The 19397-nt window shown below is 45.0% G+C and overlaps 1 protein-coding gene across 2 annotated transcripts in view; it reads right to left on the minus strand.

Annotated features, from left to right (window-relative positions):
• The window catches only part of LRP8 (LDL receptor related protein 8), a 171608-nt gene extending 152788 nt beyond the window's left edge, over positions 1-18820 (minus strand). For both annotated transcript variants that reach the window (XM_066192846.1, XM_066192845.1), the window contains exons 1-2: positions 18713-18820; positions 17765-17884 (exon numbers count right to left, since the gene is read on the minus strand). In XM_066192846.1, coding sequence (XP_066048943.1) covers positions 17765-17884; positions 18713-18782 — 190 coding nt within the window. In that variant the 5' untranslated portion in view covers positions 18783-18820. The remainder of the gene's footprint in view (positions 1-17764; positions 17885-18712) is intronic.
• Between the last annotated feature and the right edge of the window lie 577 nt (positions 18821-19397).

The raw sequence follows: 19397 nt of genomic DNA on the forward strand, positions 1-19397 counted from the left end.
AGGAAAGTCACTCAGATGACTCAGTTGTCAGGATGACTTCAAAATTATTGTGATATTTAAAGAGGAGAAATGTGCAACTCTCAAACGTGATTCTGCCAAAAGTGATAGAAAAATAAAATCCTCAGAGCAGAAGAGTGCCATGACACTGCAACCTCTAGAGGAAGAAAAAAATTATTTGACCAGGACTTTGTAGAAGCATGAGGTGACTCTTAAAAGCGTGACTGCTGTTGCAAGATCAGCATCAATTGTGAAACCTAACTAGCTCTGTGATTTTATTCTGTATGAGCCAAGAGAGGAACAAAATATTGATTGAGCGAGCTTCAGGTTTTATTTATATAAGGATCTGATTGCCAGGTTCATTCTTATGCAAAACAGAAAGAGAAAGCTTTTTCAGCAGGCGTTTTAAAAAGTCAGATCTAAAAATAACTTTATGCTTTGGCTTTCCTTGTAAAATGCCTGGGAGTGCTTGCCCATGCTTCTTCCTTCAGCAGTCACTAAGAAAGCAAGAACCAGATCGAGGAAATCCCTGACACTTCCAGTAACTTCAAACTGAAAATGAGTTTGCTCTGAACTGGAACATAACTGACTCAACTGGACATGAGTAAGACAGAGATATGAAATTGTGCCCATTTCTGATGCTCAGCTGAAAGCACACCCCAATACAACTCCCACTGTATTGCTTTGACCATGTAGTATTTTTCCACATACATGCACTCCTGGGAAGCTTTGAACGCTTTTATTTTTCAGTGCTGCATCTCCAGGTCCTTCCTTGAAGCTGTTGTTGTTTCTCATACCACATCTTTTTGAAGTTGTAAAAACAAACCCGTGTGCTGTACAGGAGTAAAGCCAGGAGGAATGACCCAGCAAAGGCATTTCCGAAAGAGCCTCGAGCCCTCCTGGAATGAAAGCAAATGGGTGGCCTTTGAAAGATCAGCTCCCTGAGCCCTTGTCTGTGACAACCAGACACACCTGATGACAGGATGAGGGAAAGCACCTCTGTATAAAATACTGTCCGTTCATTAAAAACTCAGACAGTAACTTTTTGATAAAAAAGGCGACCTCCACTTAATAGCTTTTTACATGTAACGCTTTCAAAATCAAAACATCGTTTTTTTCACTAACACCTACACAAGGAGAAGCCCACAATCTTGTGTGATGTGATAAAACCACACCTCCAGACCAGAAAGCGTCATGAAGAACAGTTTGTACTGTATAAAGCCAGTCCTAGGTCACTCTTAGCATCCATCCATACTTAACAGTTCATAGCCTTGTTCCTATCTGGCTATTTACAAAATCCTTCTTATCCCTTTAGCAAGCAGCACAACACAAGGTTGTACACAACAGAATGCAATTCTGGGATAATGGTATCATTCTGTTTTCCACGGGAACTTTTTTTTCCCAAATTGTTCAAATTGTTATGTCTCAGAAGAACAGAGTGAAAAATCTCACCATCAGAACCTCTTTGCAAGCACTTCTGCTCTTTTTGAAAAAGCTACAACACATTTCAGTGCAGAGTAAAAACTCACTTCTAAGCAGCTGAAATAAATTCTTGAGAGAAAAACCGCCCATTTCTAAAGCTCTTAGTGAAGCATTTACTGCTTAAATCTCATATGAGATCTTGGAGTTCTTACTGCACACAGAAGACTGGGAATTTGCCATTCCCCTAATTTGCCATAAAAAGAAAGCAAGCGCACCCAGGAGTAAATCTTTGTGACCAGAAACAGGCAGGCATGCTGCAGTGCAGGCTTCCACAACATCTGCTCTACAAACCTAATTATCCCTCACTGAACAGATGCAAAAGACATCTGAAATTTTGGCACTTGAGACAAAGACAATTTCAAGTCCCCTTAAAATTACTTTTTTTAAAAAAAAGCCATGCAGAAATATTTCTGTTACTGATGAACAAATTCAAAGCCAACAAAAACTGGTCCCAGCTCATTCTAATATCAGATAAATCACATCTGTCCCTTTTGAGTGTTTGTTCTTACTGCTTCTTAGGCTCAGTCCTCAGTGAGATGATTTGAAACTGTGCTAATACAATCTATTACAACCCAGCCAGTTCTTCAGGATTTGGCAGCTCTTTTTGAGTCCAGAGTGCAACAACTTCATTTAGTCTTAGCGGAAATATAGAAGTCCTAAAATCTAGATAAGAACGTAATTTCCAGAGGGAAATGTTAAATTAAGCTCACCTTCTAGTAGCTACAAGGGCAGCAGTGGGCACTGGTCCAGCTACTGGTAGCCCTTTTATTTGCAGATTCCTTCTTCAGAACAAATTTCATGTGAAATTTGAGAGTTTTAAACTAGTCAGCAAAGAAACGTATATAAGTGAGGCTGAGATATGTGGCTGTTAAAAAGCAGGCAGCTTAATTCATTCAAGAAATGGTATCCACAAATCTCTTTTCTCAAGTGAAGACATCTTTCTCTTTGTCTCTGAGGAACTTTAATTCATCTCATTGCTCTTGAATTTTCACTAGCAGTCAAGTGGCAAGCTGCCAAGTAACTCACAGTTGGCTGGAAGCATGGTCACCTACAAGCTAATTGATGCCACAGAACTTCCCTCCAGGATGCCATCTGGGGTGCATTCAATATTCTTACTGGATTCAGAAGTCCGTCCCTCTAAACTTGAAAGCTGCTTCTCTTGACCAAATGCCAACTTGCTGATTTTGTTTGCAAGCACACACATTTAACTACACAGCAATACCAAGCTCCTGTTCCACTCTTTTGACCATTCAGCGACTGCACTATTCTACAAAAATAAAGACAAACCACTTCCCCATCTCACAAGTGGGCAAACTGGGAAAATGAGAGCTGAAGGAGACTGTCAATGAAAGCTTAGAAAGGGATTTTATAGCAAGTCCTTGCCCCTGCCTGATCAGACACATTTTAATACAGCTGGGTACCCTGCTCTCAATGCATACCCTCGACGGCTATAATGAGACTTTTTGTTTTCATTTTTAAAAATAGGGCATTTACAAAATAACCTTAGTGTTACCTTTGGGGCCTATCCGCCCCACTAACAATCAGACAGGTAGGGTAGGCGTTTTTACTTTCCTATTTCTACTTATTGCAGCAGAGAAGCACCTTCCTGACATGCAGTTACACCCTTCCATTCCTCCGCATTGACAGCAGGAGACTTCTGCATGCAGACAATTCCATGGAAAACAGCAACAGCAAGTCAATGCAAAGGTGTGGAGTCCAATCACTCAGGCTGACATGACAAGCTCCCTGCACAGGGAAGCGCTTTGCCAGTGGAGACCTGAGGACAGACCCTTCAGCAGGCATGGCTCTCTCCTGCCTGCTCCCCCTGAAAACTGTCCCTGGAATGGCCTCCATGAGCAAAGACCCTTGCAAGAGCAGCAGAGATTTACTCTATAGGCACCTGCCTAGAAATTCCTTGTAATGGAATAGATTTGGCAGGACTGAGTCACGACTACCTGCTCTTCATCTAGAGGAGAGACAGCACGGTGGAAAACTCCAAGGCAGTTTATTTGACTCACTTAGTCAGACATAATGCTGTTGGAACAAAAGGCCAACCTGGCAAAAGCTCATCAAAACAAATATCCATCAAGTTCATACACTTGCAAACAAGTGCACAGCAGTGATAGAGATGGAGATATGCCTACTAACATTTGGCAATTCTTCCTGCCCACTTTTTGCAATCAAACAAAAAATCTAATATACTGGAAGTGTTTTAGTACCTATATATTACAGGAAACTCCCGTTAATGTTACCTGAGAAAGGTTACTGAAAAAGCAGGATGGAAGTTGCATTACTGACGTAACAGAATTAAAGAGGTTTACACTGACTCACTAAATACCCACACAGCAACAATAAACTCACTTTGAACTCACCAAGAGTTCTGCTGTGCAATCTAATAGCCTGCAGCTTAGCAGGAAAAACCACCTCTCCAAATGGCCCAGGGCTGGAGTTTCCTTGCTTTGTATTTTTTTTTTTGTCAGTTGAATATATTGCACAATATCTAAACCAGAACATGAACTTCAAGTTTTTTCATAAGCAAGTGGATTACAGCAATAATATTGAGACTTTCCACACCATGTTCAGGCATGGATACAATATTGTCAGGCAGGGCAAGGGGCTTTAATTGGGAATATTCAACCCAGGCAGTGGTTCCATTCTGTAGGACTGAGGAACACTGCTCGTGTTCCTTGGGTCTATTCCTGCTGTGACAGATAACTGCAAACTATGAGCCAAGCCTGGAGAAACTTCAGTTGCTGTGCTGTTCAGGGCAGGGTGAACACCAGAGGCACTAGGAAAGTCAAAGCCACAGTGAGGATTTTCCTGCCACAAGCAGATTCTCAATAAAATTTAAATATCATGTTAACTTTGTGATCTCCTGCACTTGTAGACTTCCTGCGTCAAAATTCAGACCTACACGCTGCACCTGTACCACCCTGAGAGCTCTGGGTCTTTCTGCTCCAGAAAGAAGAGACACCTGAAGTTTAGCACAGGAAGAACTTGCTTTAGCTGTAGAGTAACACACCATCCACTGAAGTGAGCTTGGTCCCTTCCATCAAAAAACAGAGCTGTAAATGCAGATGAAGCAGCCTAAGAGAGCAATTTTACAGTATCCAATTTGAAAGCGAGATCATTATAAAGCTAGGGCTATCACGGATTAAAATACACCTGCAATTCATCTCTCCTTCAGCAGGACACTGGGAAACACCAGCGAAAGTCCTGGAGACAGACTGAATGGTCGATAAAACATGAATGATTTCCATTTTCATGGCTTGCCAATGGCAAGTCCTCACACAACATTGTAGCTGGGGGACGCATGAGATCAGGAATGGAATGAAACTGTACTTTCACCCCTAAAACAGAATTAGAGAGCAGTTAATCCTCACTTGGAACAAAACAGTGGTCCAAGGCCAGAACTTGTATTGTAGCTCCACAAAGATGCTCTATGCACTTCTGGAGGCTAAAAGAAAGACTGGGTAATACCCTGGTGAACACTGCTGCAGAAAACATTTTGTGAACACCACCGGCCTGAAGCCATCGATTTTTGAGTTTGGAAAGGTTTCTTATTGTCAGTTGTGACCCTTTGTAGCTATGAAGGAACATCGATCCCTTGAAATATCACTTAAAACTCATGTTTCATCCAGCATATTCCCCTGCCAACACTCTTCCCCTCACCATTATTTCACAGGCTCACCTCAGGAGATAAAATGTACCCGAGGTGAAGCTCTGCCTGGCTGGTGAGGGTGGCCCTGTGGAGAAGCCCTGGCCAGCACAGCTACTTGGGCACAGTCCCGTGCTCAGCGAGGTCAGCCAGGGCTCTTCCCTCAGCAGGACCTCATGGACCACACAAATCCATCTCCTCTCAGCCTTTCTGGGCCCACAGCAGCAGCTTTTCCAGCTAGGACATGTCAATCTCAACACAACTACGCCAGCAGGGAGAGGGTCAGGTCTGTGCTCTGAAGCTACAGGGCCAAGTTTTAGTCAGCAATCTAAAATAACCAATCAGCATTTCCTCAGAGACTTCAGCAGCAGCAAGATCAGGCTGAGCCCTCACACAGACAAGATGTTTTGTCTCTTCAACTTTCAACATCAGAGAACGGTGCTGTCCGCAGATTAAAGTAATAAGGAACCCCTACCTAACATCGCAATTAATTAGAGCGGAACACACAGCAAATATCTTCTCCAAATCCCGAGACACTCATCATTTAACATTTTGAATTCTAACAGTTCAGAGCGAAATGAGATGCTCCATCTTCCACTTCACATCCAATAAGAAATATAACTCTCTCGCAGACAGAGTCCTAATAGGTATGAATCATCTCCTTCCCATCTACTGACGAGAATTTATCCAGCGTAAGACAGTGAAACCTCCATCACTCTTACATGTCAAACTGCTGTAAAAATCTCTGCTATTAGAAAAGGAGAGGAAAAAAAAACCCAACACAATGGCAGATAATCCCAACTGATTACTGTAGAAAAGTGACATTTACACATGCCCTTTTTCTATGTAAAAGGTCAAGCTGACGCACCAAAACGCTTCATCTACAGGAAATTCACCCCCAACCACCTCCAGAAAAGGTGATACGGCTCTCAGGTGCACCACAATCACAAAAAACAGCCATAAATTAAATTAAGGGAATTCCAGTTTGTTGTTCTAGATCTCACCAGGTTTGTTTTTTCCTCGCAGGAAACCTAATCCCACATGACTCCAGTAGAAACAAGTAGCAGGGAGAGAACCCTTTTCAAAAACAACACAGCAAGATTCCGCCCTAAACCTCTCGCCGAATATGTTTCTAATGCCACATTCAAACTCACACTCCCCCACAAGAGGAAGAAAACACTTTTGTAGGAAGGGGGATAATTAGGTCCTGTACTTGGCTGCCTTCCTCCCCCTCGGTGGTTTTCACTGTCAGAGAAGCATCTTTTTCGCATTCTAAAATTAACCCCGTGATATGATGACGAAGCCTGCACAACGCAGCTCAGAAAAGGAACCAGTAAGCAACAAAGATCACTGCTCAGCCCTTAATGGACAACTCACTGACAGCTATCCAGCCTGCTTGGAAAAGGAAAGAAAACAGTCTTCTAAAAGGATATTTTGGTTTCAGGTTTCCTTGAAACACTCCTCCAAGTGCTCTGAGCAGGCAAGGATGAAGCTGCCAAGGCAAGAACCCCATAAACCAAGGACTCCATAATCCCTTGACTCTTGCTGCAGGAATGCTGCATTTCCCATGGTGTTGAATATCTCAGTCCCGACCCTGAAAGCTGGATCAAAACTGTTCAGTGACAGCAATGGCTTTTGTTCTGTGAACACACATCTCCCGGGGTGCTGCTTGCCAGTGCACTACACAGCGCCCAACAATCTGGGGCATGACAGCCCTGAACTGGAATCAACAGGAGGCAGGTGTGGAGCTCCACATCAGCTCTGGAATCTCCAACACTTGTCACCCTGGCAGCCTCAACCTGCATTTCAGTCTCAAAATATAGAAATATTGTAAATTAAGTAATTAGATCTGGGCAAAGTGAACTTAGCAGTCTCTGGCCGGCTGAAGTACAGCATTTGTGCATTGGAATTATTAATCCTTTCTACGAGCATTAGCAGAAATAGAGGCTGGCAATATTCACATGATTGCATGCATAATCGAAGGTGAAGAAATGCCTGCTGCTCTCAGCCAGGCTTTGCAGAGTCCCCTGCAATGCCTGAGCAAGGGAAGTTGTTAACAAAGGCTTTGTGCATTGCTGCTGGGGATGGGCACTCTGTGAGACAGAGCTATGAGAATTAATGGCCAAACTCACGGGGAGAGACTGGAAGAAGAGCAAGGCAATGAGATGCTGTGTGCAAGCCTGGGAAAGGTTCCGTATTGCTCAGGCATACACTTGTCCACGACCATGGAGAAAAATTTAGTACATTGTTTATCATTTCCTTCTAGAAAAGGGTGCCCCAGGATTTCTCCCCTGCTCTACACTCACTCTCTTTGAAGTGCCATGCCACAATCAGAGACTCTGCAGTCAAGAACTGGACAGATACGATTCTTTTCAGCACCTGTCAATGCAACTCCTTAATCCTAATTTAACTTCAGGGATCAACATGCACTGGCACCTTGGGCAAATACATATAACACATTATTTTTCAAAAAACAGGACAGATTTCTGTGTTAAAAGGGGGAACAGAAATCATCCAGCAAAGAACTTGAAGTGAAGCAATTTCAACACACCAAAGTCATCCAGGCAGAGACTGGTCCAGAGGTTCCCTTTGAAACTCCTTATTTATCACCTGCCAAAGAGCAGTGCTCATATAGGTTACCCCTCCTAAATCATGCACCGCGCCCACCTTGTGCAAACTTCAGAGTTGTGCAATCTAAACTGTATCTTTGTTGTTTTACAGGAGAAAGGAAGAAGGAAAAGAGTGGCAGCAGTAAAATAAACAAGAGCAAATTAAACTCCCTCTCGGGAGTTATCTTGGCTATCTTGGCTCCTTCCAGAAAATGATACGTTACTAATAATTTATGGGGGAACGGGTGCTCAGGGTGATAAGTCACTTCAGCAGTTCACGCTCACGTAACAGCGAGGTGAGGGCAGGAGGTGAAGGAGGCTCCGAGAGACACACGCACAGAATGCAAAGAGTCTCTTTAGCAAACAAAAAGTCTGGCTTGTGCAGTCTCACAACAGGCACTTTTGGCCAGCTGAAGAAATGGCTGCAGTGATATCTGTCTGCACACAGGCTATGCTTCAGGATACAAAAAAAAAGTTCATTTTGGAACCCAAAAATATTATGTTCCTCCTCAAACACCTGTATTTTCTGTGCCTCTGATACTAAATACAAGAAGTGAGACATTTGAAGCATCTCTTGCATTTGATCCACCACTAAAATTTTGAAATAGTGAATTGTCTCAACACTGGGGTTTTTCTGAATATTTTACAAACTGTATATGACAAAGGCTAAATCCTTGAGCAGTTGATTAACCCAAGGAACACAATCTGCGTAAAATGACATGATAATGGACCTGAAAAAAACAAACTGGGGTCTTTCTTCACGAGTCACTAACATCCACAATGATTTGCTGAATCACTCTATAGCCTTGGGCACAGGGTAACTTCCCCAACCATGGATTTTCATGTCCCTGAGATAATATTTAGCCCACTTGTACGGGAAAGATTCATAGAAAGCTGAACTGCTAAGCAGCCAAGGGATGACAAATGTGTAAGGAGCGTAACACAACCACACAAACGAGAATAGAAGCACTGAGTTACAGAGGCAGGAGGTGTATTTCTTGGCCTATATCAGTAAGCACTGACATTTGCCATCAAAGAAACTGGGCCATTTCTCTGTTTATGAGTAGCTCTATAGATGCAAGAGTGATTCAGGATGAAAAGTCTACAGGAACAGTTGTACGTTTACATCTGAAATTCTTATTCTCAGTGCAAGAATATTCACTACTCCTGCTGTAGCTGATTTTTATGGTCTTAACTGCTCCCTGGATCAAACAGAGTAGCATCATAACTGAATGGAACACATCCAGTAAATCCAGCAAGGTTTACCGATATACAATCACTACCCAACAGCAAGCCAAGCAGCTGGTATCTATCGTAGGAGACTCATGCAACACATTTGGAAAGATGCCCACAGTCTTACTCACCTAGATCAACAAAAACAGAAGAAGCCTGAAAAGCCACCAAAGAAATTAATCACATTAGCTTTATACATGGAAAGCAAAGACAGGCAGAAGATCTCAACCGGGCAATGCACAGCAGGACAAAGACTTGGGATCAAACAAGAATTTTAATTCACCCCCTGAAATGAAGCTAAGTATCACCTCAGTGTACATCACACTACACATTACACATCAAGGAAGGCAGCATGAGAAAAAGTATGAAACAAGGCCAGTTAAAATAAAATACAAAGTTAAAACCTGGAACTGGAGCAGTTATCTAAACGAGGGACATAGTACAGTTAAGAGTTTACTGTCAGTTGTACAAACCAGTTTCTTCAACAATTATTTTAATTGATAAATCTATGCTATATCTACCTGTAAAGGAAAAGAAGTCCACAACAATGTAACATTTCAAATTTAACCAAAATCAAGAGAAAATTTCCACCTATTACAATGAATTTTAAACACACACTTTTATCCCTTCCACTATTTTGCAAGTAAAAGAACTACACCCACAGAAGCTACAGAAACAAAGCTAGAACTCAAGAAAAAGATAAAGAAACTTACAGCAGGCAAAATTCTCACTCAGGATGGACAAGATTCTGCAGCACTAATGAATTAGGCTTTAAATACTATATCTATCTTTAAAAATAAAAAGTAATCACAACAGCACAGAGAGCAGTTGCCAAAAAGAGCCCTTCTGGTTCTGCAAATACAGGACTGTGCTCCTGCTGCCATGGAAACTGAGCCCTCACTGCTCTGGTCCTGGTACAGTGCCACACATGCTCTCAAGCATTTAATAAATACTAATAATGCATTTAATAATATTAAAGTATCAGAAACAGAACATCTAAGAAAAAAAAATTGGCAATAAAACTCACTTTACGTGGCTGCAGCCCAAAGGCTTGTAAGCCTTGCTCCAAGCCAGCTATAAATCCTGTTCTCTCCTACTTTCTAACACTTGCTCTTGACATGAAGTGTGAGGTTAGACTGACTGCCAGGCCTTCGCTTAGGCTGAAAATAACCAGGAAACCTGGAGCAAAAACTGAAAGCCTTCCACCTGTCCAGCAGGTACCCCTGCAAGGAGCAGTTGTGTGTGCTGAGCACTGACCTGGCAGGTAGGAAGCCTCATTTCTCTTCTTGGCTCGGCTGCTGACTCTCGTGCAGCTGAGTCACTCTGGAGCACAAGAGCTCTAACACCATTTATTCACCTCTTCCTGAGGAGAAAGGCACAGGGCTGCCAGATCTGCCACATCTCTGTGAAGAAAAGTCATGAGCCTTGCCAGGAACAGAAGCACAATCAACTAGGGCACCATTACTATGGTAAGAAACAGGATATCTCCCCCTGAGAGACCATCAGTGACAGAGCTCACAGCCCTGCTTTAAAAATCTTCTGGCTTCTTGAAGGTTAAAATCGGGCTTTTGAAAATATTTCAGTGTGCAAGGGTTTACTTTTACTTTTCAACTGGCTTACAGTACTATTGTAACTTCTAAAGTCTAATCAGGGTTTTATCACTTGCATTTCAGACAGAATTCTTCACAGAGCAGAAAATCTGCATTAATTTTATCACAGGGCCTTTTACCCTTTTCCACTCCCTTGTGAGTATCTAAATATTAATAGTTTTAATGGAAAATAGAGAGTTAGAAAAACTACACTCAGCTTTTCCAACACTTCTTGCACATGCACCATAAAATAGTGAGGATTTCCCTTTGGCTGGAAGCAGCTGTCTGCACTGGGAACAGAACACACAGAGCAGGCAGACTCCTTTTCTGCCAAGGACATGCACAAGACAACAAGCAGCAACCCAAATCTTCATCACCCAAACTCAACTTACTGATTTGTTTTCCTGGGCAAAGGGAAAAAAGAAAGAACAATTGACATCTTAGAGCATCTTATAAGGCAGACACAGAAAAGTGTAGTGACACAGAAAAGCAGAACCGAGCAACAGCATGCTTTGGGAACATCTTTGAAATTACCAGGGAAAAGTTGCAAAAGAATGGGAAAGCTGCAGAGAGGAAAAGGTCACCAGTAAAAGGACCAGGAGAACGTCACACCAAATCATTTCTACAAGAAATGCATCCCTAACACAACATCAGTCTCTGGGGCACACCAAAGACATGGTAGATTTGTCAGTGAATTCAAAAAGCTGATGGCATGGAAAAGGCCAGCAGAAACAAAAGCTGGGTGTCTGCTGTATTAGAAACAGCTGAGGGAATCAATAATGGTTGAGACATTTTCAGGTGTAACAGAGTATTTAATGGTCCTTCAGGTGGACAATGGAGTCAAGAAAACTCACTATTTTTAGCAGTGGCAATCTTTTAATGCAGGTGTATCAGATAAATGTGTTCACCAACACATTACACTTGGTTTCTCTGGGCTCATAATTGCAATTTGAATAAATTTCTGAACATTTTCTGATTAATATTAAATTATCCTAAGTATCTTCCACTCTTAACATCAATCAGTCAGAAATCATATCTCTAACCTGTGCTAAGCCTGGGTCTCGAACACTGCAGACACAAGAGAACTGGTCTGCATCGACTTTTCATAGAATCACAGAATGGTTTGGGTTGGAAGGGACTCTAAATTCCCTTAGTTTCAAACCCCCTGTCATGGGCAAGGACACCTTTCATTAGACCAGGTTGCTCAGAGCCCCGTCCAACCTGGCCTTGAACACTGCCAGGGATGGAGCAGCCACAGCTTCTTTATCTTCATACATTAAAATGCTCTGGATGAAGTTTACCTGCCCTGTCTCAAAATGCAGAATATGCTTGTATCCTCTGAAATGACAGCTCTGAGCTCTCTGATAAACAAACCGAGTCTTGTTGGTTTTAACTTTCATAAATTCCTTCTGGAACTTAATAATTGTATTCACACTTTCCATTCTCCTTGACCTGAGGAAAGCTTTTCAGCTCACAGCTCGTTCCTGTAACTGTATCTAGAGCAACTCTTCTGCCTTCTTGCTATAGAACAGCAGCACTGCGCAGAACCAAGCTCACTTCCCTCTGCAACCATAATGTCCCCAGTGGCTCTCCCACACACTCCAGTTCTCCTTCCACCTTTTCAGTGGTCCCATCTCAGTTCTCTCTTTCTTCCCCAGATCATCAGCAGGAGTGATAGGAAATCACCACCTTCTGAAAAGCAGTCTGCATCAAGACTGCTTAATAAATAAAATTGCATAAATAAAACTCTTCAAAAAAGTGCCAGGAAATAGGGAGATGGAGAAGGGCATGTGCTTAAAATTTGAGTTTCTACATAAATGTTGCAGCAGGTTGCACTAACAGGGAAGATAATCCAGACATCAAAAACATGCAAGTTAGTTTTTTCAGAGCAGTCAACAAGAATATAATGAAAAGTTAAGATAAATGAATAAAAACATTCACTGATGAACACAAGAAATCAGTAAACTGGTTTTGAGGCTAAGCTGGACATGAACCCAGTACAGACCAGGACAAACAAGCATCAGCCACACAGAAAAGCAAACAAGTCCTGCCTCTCAAACCAGTCTTCCTAGCGCTTCGAGTTTTGGGATAAGCATGCAAGCTGACCACACAACACAGTTAAACTATCACTGACACAATCAAGAGCACGTGCAGATGTCAAGGAACCCTAGAACTCCACGTGGTGACGTGCACAGGCATCCCCAGAGTGGCAGGCAGCAATCACTCAGCATGCAGGAGACTGACTCAATCCGAAACAGAAAGAAAAACTGGAGCAATGCAAACAGAGGACAAGAAGTTACAGAATATATGTGGCACTGTGAGTGCCTACTGTGTCACTTGGTTACGCTCCAAAACCTGCAAGCCTGGCGCACCATTATACTCCTGCACTTCAAAGCCACCCAGACCATACTTAACCCAGCACAGGATCCAGAACATAGTCTTCAAATAGGCTTTTTGATATGTTTTTACTCCCAAACTCCAGCTCTAGTGAAACCCAAACTGAAAAGCATAGAGGCCGTGAGGCTGCCTCCTGGGCTTCCACACAGGCAGCAGGAGTCAAACTCTGCAGACTCTCTGTACAAAGCCAGTGGAAGAACAGGAGTCCTTCTTCCTCCCAACTGCAAAGGGAATGTGTCTCAGCTACACAGCCACAAGGCAGGCAAGGGCTGAGGGAGGGGAGGTTTGCTGATGCCACATGCTTACCCTGCATTCTTGACACATGGAAATAGTTTTTGAGACAGTAACTCCCTTCTGACTGCATCTCATACCTGAGCCAGCCTCAACCTGCCTCAGTCCTGTCTAAAAAATACCCCTGTGAGCAGTCCTCACCAGCAAGCAACACCACAGAAAGGATACCAGTGCAAAGGTGGAAAATGGAGCTTTAAAATAGTAATTCTGCATTTGGCTGTGTCCCCCTGCAGGCAGGTATTCCAAAGCTGAAATGATCCTGCAGCTTGTGTTTAATTTTAGGAAACTGGTTAAGCTACTGATTTGCTTTTTGCAACTATACTCTGCCACATTTAGTGTTTATTCAACAGTGAAACATTTATGCAGAGGTCTGCCAGTCTCTTTCACCCACACTCAGGTCTGGGTTAAGATAATGTGAACCATACTTACATCATAAAAATAAAATCAAACACAACTATCAATGTCAGAGCTCCTATTTTGCATCAAATATTTCGTGCCTGGCTGCCATTTGCAAGGTCTTCCTTGTTCTCTGCTGGCTACGAGGGCAAGCAGGAATAAACTTGTAAAGCTGGGGAAAAAGCCTCCAAGAGCCACTCCCCCTACGGAACAGCACTCTAGGATTTTCCATTCTGAGTGATGTGTCACACAGCTGCAGCACCATGGACACACAGCACACAGATCCCTAGTCTGACCTGACTTTGCAATCTTTCCTGAGGGAGATATAGAAAAAAAGCCAGTATCCCACATTTTGAGTACCTCAGCATAGAATGCTTTAGCTAAAACACTGTGCCTCAGAAAATGGACATTTTTCCCACTGTAAAAGTAGCTTTGATGTTTTATAAAGTTGCTGCTGTACCATTACAAAAAAGATCTCGATGACTGCATCTGCAAGCATTGTCTGAAATAGGTTACAAGAGTCTTTCCAGCATTTCCAAAGAGGAACACGTATCACAGGGATGGACTAAAATGCATCTACAGAAATCACATTCAGAACTGCCCTGGAGCCCTGTCCTCATCGTATGGACCACATTTAGTGCAGATCATGGCACTGCAAGCTGTAAGCCGTGACTGGGATTTTGTCTTTCCAGGCCTATATGGACTGAACTCAGCCCAAGCAAATCCTTTTGCATAAAGCAGAACAAATATTTTTAGGACAGGTTTAAACTCTGCAATAGCAAGTACCCAAGATTTCTAATTCCAGTTTACAACTTGATTTCCCCAGCAATCCAAACAATGTAACTTCCACTGTTATTCTCTCTGGAGTTAAGTTTTCTTTCCATAGATAGATTTTAAGGAACATCTCTACTCCCTTTTTATTTTCCTTTGGTCAAAATGGTATAACTTTCTGAAAACATGGCAGCAAAAAGGCATCTTCATTTAGGCAATCTGTTTACTGCTTTATTTTTATATATTTCTACAATGCACACAAATTACTGTCTCCTCCTTCTCTCCTGTTAACACTTCACAAGTCATGTGCCTACATACAAACGGGCACCATCTCCTTTCCTGGCAGCCTCCTTGGCTGCCGTTCTTCTGCTAGCCCAGAAACCCTGTCCTGGATAAACTTAACACATCTTAAAAACCAGTATTCACTTCATGTCCAGTGTCTACTATATTAACTCACACATCAGTCCTATGGTGGGCAAGTTGAACTACCAGCTTGTAGTTACAACAGAAAAGGATTACTCAGTGGAAAGCAAACGCCAAGGATGCAATACAGTTTGATTACTGAAACATTCTCCCTAGAATCCAAAACATTATGCCAGCACATCTTGGGGGCAGGGAGGATAGGGGGAAACAGGGACAGACACCGGACACAACACAAAGGGGACACAAAAACAAACAAACAAACATTCAGTCTTGCACAAAGACAAGATTTCTTAGTAGGAAGCCCACAGAGGCCTGGCAAAAAAAAAAAAAAAAATAAAAAAAAAAATAAACTCTTTCCAACTATTTAAGATACTCTTGGTTACAAAATTTTCCAGTGTATTAGACCATCTACCACAAAGAATTGGTTTGATAAACCAATTCTTCACACAGATAAAGACCATCCTGTCACTTCAAAAAGGGAGAATATACACAAGCAGCCATGAGCTATTACAAATACATCACCAGCTCTGGGAAAAAGAATCATCAAGTAATTACATTACAGAGGTTATCAGGGTCCTTATCAGTACTCACTGGCAGCAGGCTACCTGCATATTCATTTCCCTCTCCATCACCACTCTGCCATGCTGAGTTTTCCAGAACAGTTTCTTCTATTGCATATGTTCATAAAATAATTTTTAAATAAATATCTATTTATTACAGCAGCGATAACAGAGGCAGTATCTAGAAGTGAAAACATGGAAGGTATTATTTCACCCAGTGAGTAGAACTTCAAACATTCCATATGCTGAAAAGCAGCACGCACTTTCAAAATAAAACAGTGTTCAGAAAAATTTAAGTGAGAAAAACGTGCATGACAAATGCAATTTTTGTCTTTCAGCCCGCTTGAAGAAGCAACTGCAAAGTCTCTCTATATATGAAATAAATTACCAGTCCATGAGCAATTTCTGTAGTCTGATCCCCAATCAATAATGAATGCCAAATTCAGATTAAAGTGAAGAACATATTTTTACCACCCCCAAACTCAACAACTATAAAACCCCTCTGAAATAAACCTAAATCAGATGCAATAATCATTCTAACACAGCATAATCCACACTGAGCTGATGTTCAACAGCATGCCGTTCTACACTCTCTCCCTTCTGACACAATGCTCAGAGGGTTGATCATACAGAAAAGGAGAAAATAAAAAGCAGCCCAGATACTGAACCACTGACTCATGCAGGGCAAGAGCTCAGGACACAAACCTACTCTCCCATGTTGAAGGCAGGGTCCAGGATCTGTCCAAGATGCTCCCCCCAGCCATGATCCCAACCTCTGAAAAGCAGCTCCAAAAGCACTGCCCACAGGTCACCTGCAGCTCACCAAGCCTTTGTACCACAGCGCATAGAGGTTTTAAATAGAAGGCTTTAAGAATACCATTATATACCTGCTCAGAGATTCCCAGTGCTTCCACAGATTAGTGTCTCTCTTGGGAAACATAGGCAGTTCTGAGAAAACATTCCCAGTTATGGTTGGGAGTCCACAGTAGTTCTCAGTCACTCCCGGCTTCTCCAAGTCTTTTGCAATTTGAAATATTCCACACCTACACTGCCTCTAAATAGGGCCATTATAATTCCTGTAAAAGCCATTTCTATATCTCAATTAATGCTGCTAACTCCCCAGATCATTAAAAAAAAAAATCATACTTAAAGCCAATCAAGTCCTCTGAACAAAAACAGCAACCAGAAAGACACGTTACGGGGTGTTCACACGGAATGTCTTATATAATTTAAGAGTTTGAGAACCCCTGCTCTTCTTAAACTAATCTACTTAGACTTCACTCTGAATATCACCTGTCACAGACAGGTGAAGATGTTACCAGGAAAATCACATATGGAAAATCACATAACCAGTGACTTTTTTTTTCACAGTGATATATTCACAGGGTCTATAAGCTCTGAAGAGTTCATTCACTGAATGTGCATTCAGCATCTATTATTCTACAGAAATAATTCAAGAGATGTGGTTCTTGCTACAATATTTGCAACTTTAATCTCCAAATTAAAGATATTTCCCTTCAAGATTTAGGCTCTGTAATTTTTTTACAGATGCTTCTTACACTCCATGGCTGAGACAAATTCTCTCAGGCTATCAGAAGCTGTAGGCAAAATAACAGCCAAGTTATAACAGCACAACCCTTCAAAGTACCCAGAGTTTATGGGCTTCCACTGATACACACCAGGGTCTCACCACAGGAAAAGGAATGAGTGCCATTTTCTCAGGATTGGAAGTATAGATCTTGCTCTCTCTTCCCTTACATTATGAAGGAATTAGTGTTACATGACTGACACTGGCAAGCCAAGCAGTGCTACTCGTTAATCTGCCTTCTCACCATGACTGCACACATATTTAAACACAAGGCTCACACCCACCCCACATCTTGTAGGATGATTATGAGTAAGCAACATTTCACAAGAGCACCTGCCACTGGCCCTAAGCACGGGCTTTCTCGCGGTTTAACCGGGAGACACAAACTGCCCCGGGGACACAAACTGCGCTGTTCCTTTTAGGCGCTCTGAGCAGAGGCGTTGCTGGCGGCGATGGGACTGGCAGAGGGAGGGCAGGGAGCTGCCAGGTGCCGGCTGCCGCGGGGAGCGGCGCTCAGCGCGGCGCTCCGGGTGTCCCGGCCGGGCCGTGCCGTGCCGTGCCGTGCCGGGCCGGGCCGGGCGAGCCGGCAGCGAGGAGCCGCTGCCCCGCGGCGCCGCGTCACGGATCTGCTGCTGCCGGCAGCCAATCGGCGCCGCGGCCCGGGACGGCGCGACTTCATTCATTCATTCATAAAAAAAAGAGGCGCAGCGCAGCCGGGAAGCGCGCCCTTCCCGGCCCCCCGCCCCGCCGCGGAGGGCACGGATACTCACGGCAATCCGCCTCGTCACTGTTATCCGAGCAGTCGTCGTCCTCGTCGCATTTCCAGATGGCGGGGATGCACCGCTCGTTCCGGCACTGGAACTGGTTCTCCTCGCACTCCTTGACGGCGCCTGCGAGACACGGGGCCGCGCCTGGGTCAGCGGGGCGCGCACCCACGGCCGGGCGGCGGGGGCATCCCGGGGCCGCCTCGCCGCCCGGCCCGGCCGCGGACAACCCGGGCAAGGCGCCGGGAGCCGCCGCCGGCTGGCGATGGGGGATGCGAGTGGGCTCGCCGGGGTACAGCGGCTCCGTGCGGGGCTGGGGCTGGGCTCGCCGGGGCACAGCGGCTGGGGGAGACGCGCCTCCCCGGGAGCACGGCGGCGATCCCGAAGCTGCTTTGTGCGGGGATAAAAGGGGCCATTCCCGTGCTTCCCCGCATTGTTTTAAAGGCGGAGGGAAAAGGAGCCTGGGAATAGAAGATGGTTAAACCCGAAATACAACAGACAAAGAAAAATTATAAAGCGCAGCGATGCTGGGATCTCCTGCGCATCCGTTACCGGGGCAAAACGCACCGACACCTGGGGACGCGGGGCGGAACAGGCACCGGCGCCGTCCCGGGAAAAGGGACCTGACCCAACTAAAGTTGAGGGCGGGGGGAGAACGGAGCAAATCTGCTTTGCAGACTCGGTGCCGCGCTGCTCCGATGAGGCACAAATCCCCTCTGAAAAGGATTAAAGGTGGCAGCTCCTGTCACCAGCTCTCGGGCTGCATTCGCCCGCTGAAGAGCGTGCCCGGCCCCCGCAGGTCCCAAACCCCGCGCGGGGCACCGGGGCGAGCGGCACCCGCGGCCGCGCATCCCGGGGTGCCCGTGCGGGCAGGACGCTCGCCCCCTCCGCGGCAGCGCTGAGGCCGGGGAACCCCAGCGCTGAGGGAGAGCGGCCGCGCCGCGCCGGACCCACCTTTGCCGAGGTGCAGCTTGAGCAGCAGCAGCTGGAGGAGCAGCAGCCGGGCGAGCGCTGGCCGGCACATGGTGCTCGCTCGCTCCCTCCCTCCCTCGGTGGCAGCGCACCGTGTGCGGGGTGCGCGCAGCCGGCGCGCCGCTCGCTGCCCGCCCCGTGCCGACTGCGGCCGGCGCCGCCCCCGCCCCGCCGCGCCGCCGCCGTGACGCGCCCCGCTGGGCGGGCCCCGCTCGGCTCGGCCCCGGAGAGCGCGGCCGCCGCCGGCATCCCGCCTGCCGGGGGAGCGCCGGAGGGACACCTGCGGGACGCCTCCCGCGGCAGCCCGCGGCCACCGAATGGAAGCCCCGCGGATGGCACGGCCGCGGTCGGATGCGCGCTCCCAGGCCGGGCTGGTCACCCCGGAGCTCTCGCTTGGATAGGCGGCCTGGGCCCTGCTGGACCTGACTGCGTCCGGCCCTCGGGTCCTGAGCCTCCCTCGGTGGGCCCTGTTACAATGACAGCCTCATTCATGATCTTAATTTTATTAAGCCAATTAAACACGCGGACTCCTTTAAATGGCCTCGAGTCACAAATTGTGTGCTCTCCTCATTACTTCAGATCTCCCACGGAGGGGTTTCATTATGACCATACTGATGTGGTCCTCTCCACTTAATTCTATTAAAATTAGTGAAACAAGTACCAAGTA

Source organism: Chamaea fasciata, unplaced genomic scaffold, assembly GCF_029207755.1.
Source record: "Chamaea fasciata isolate MVZ Bird 193981 ecotype frontalis unplaced genomic scaffold, bChaFas1.0.hap1 SCAF_10, whole genome shotgun sequence".
Taxonomy (NCBI): domain Eukaryota; kingdom Metazoa; phylum Chordata; class Aves; order Passeriformes; family Sylviidae; genus Chamaea; species Chamaea fasciata.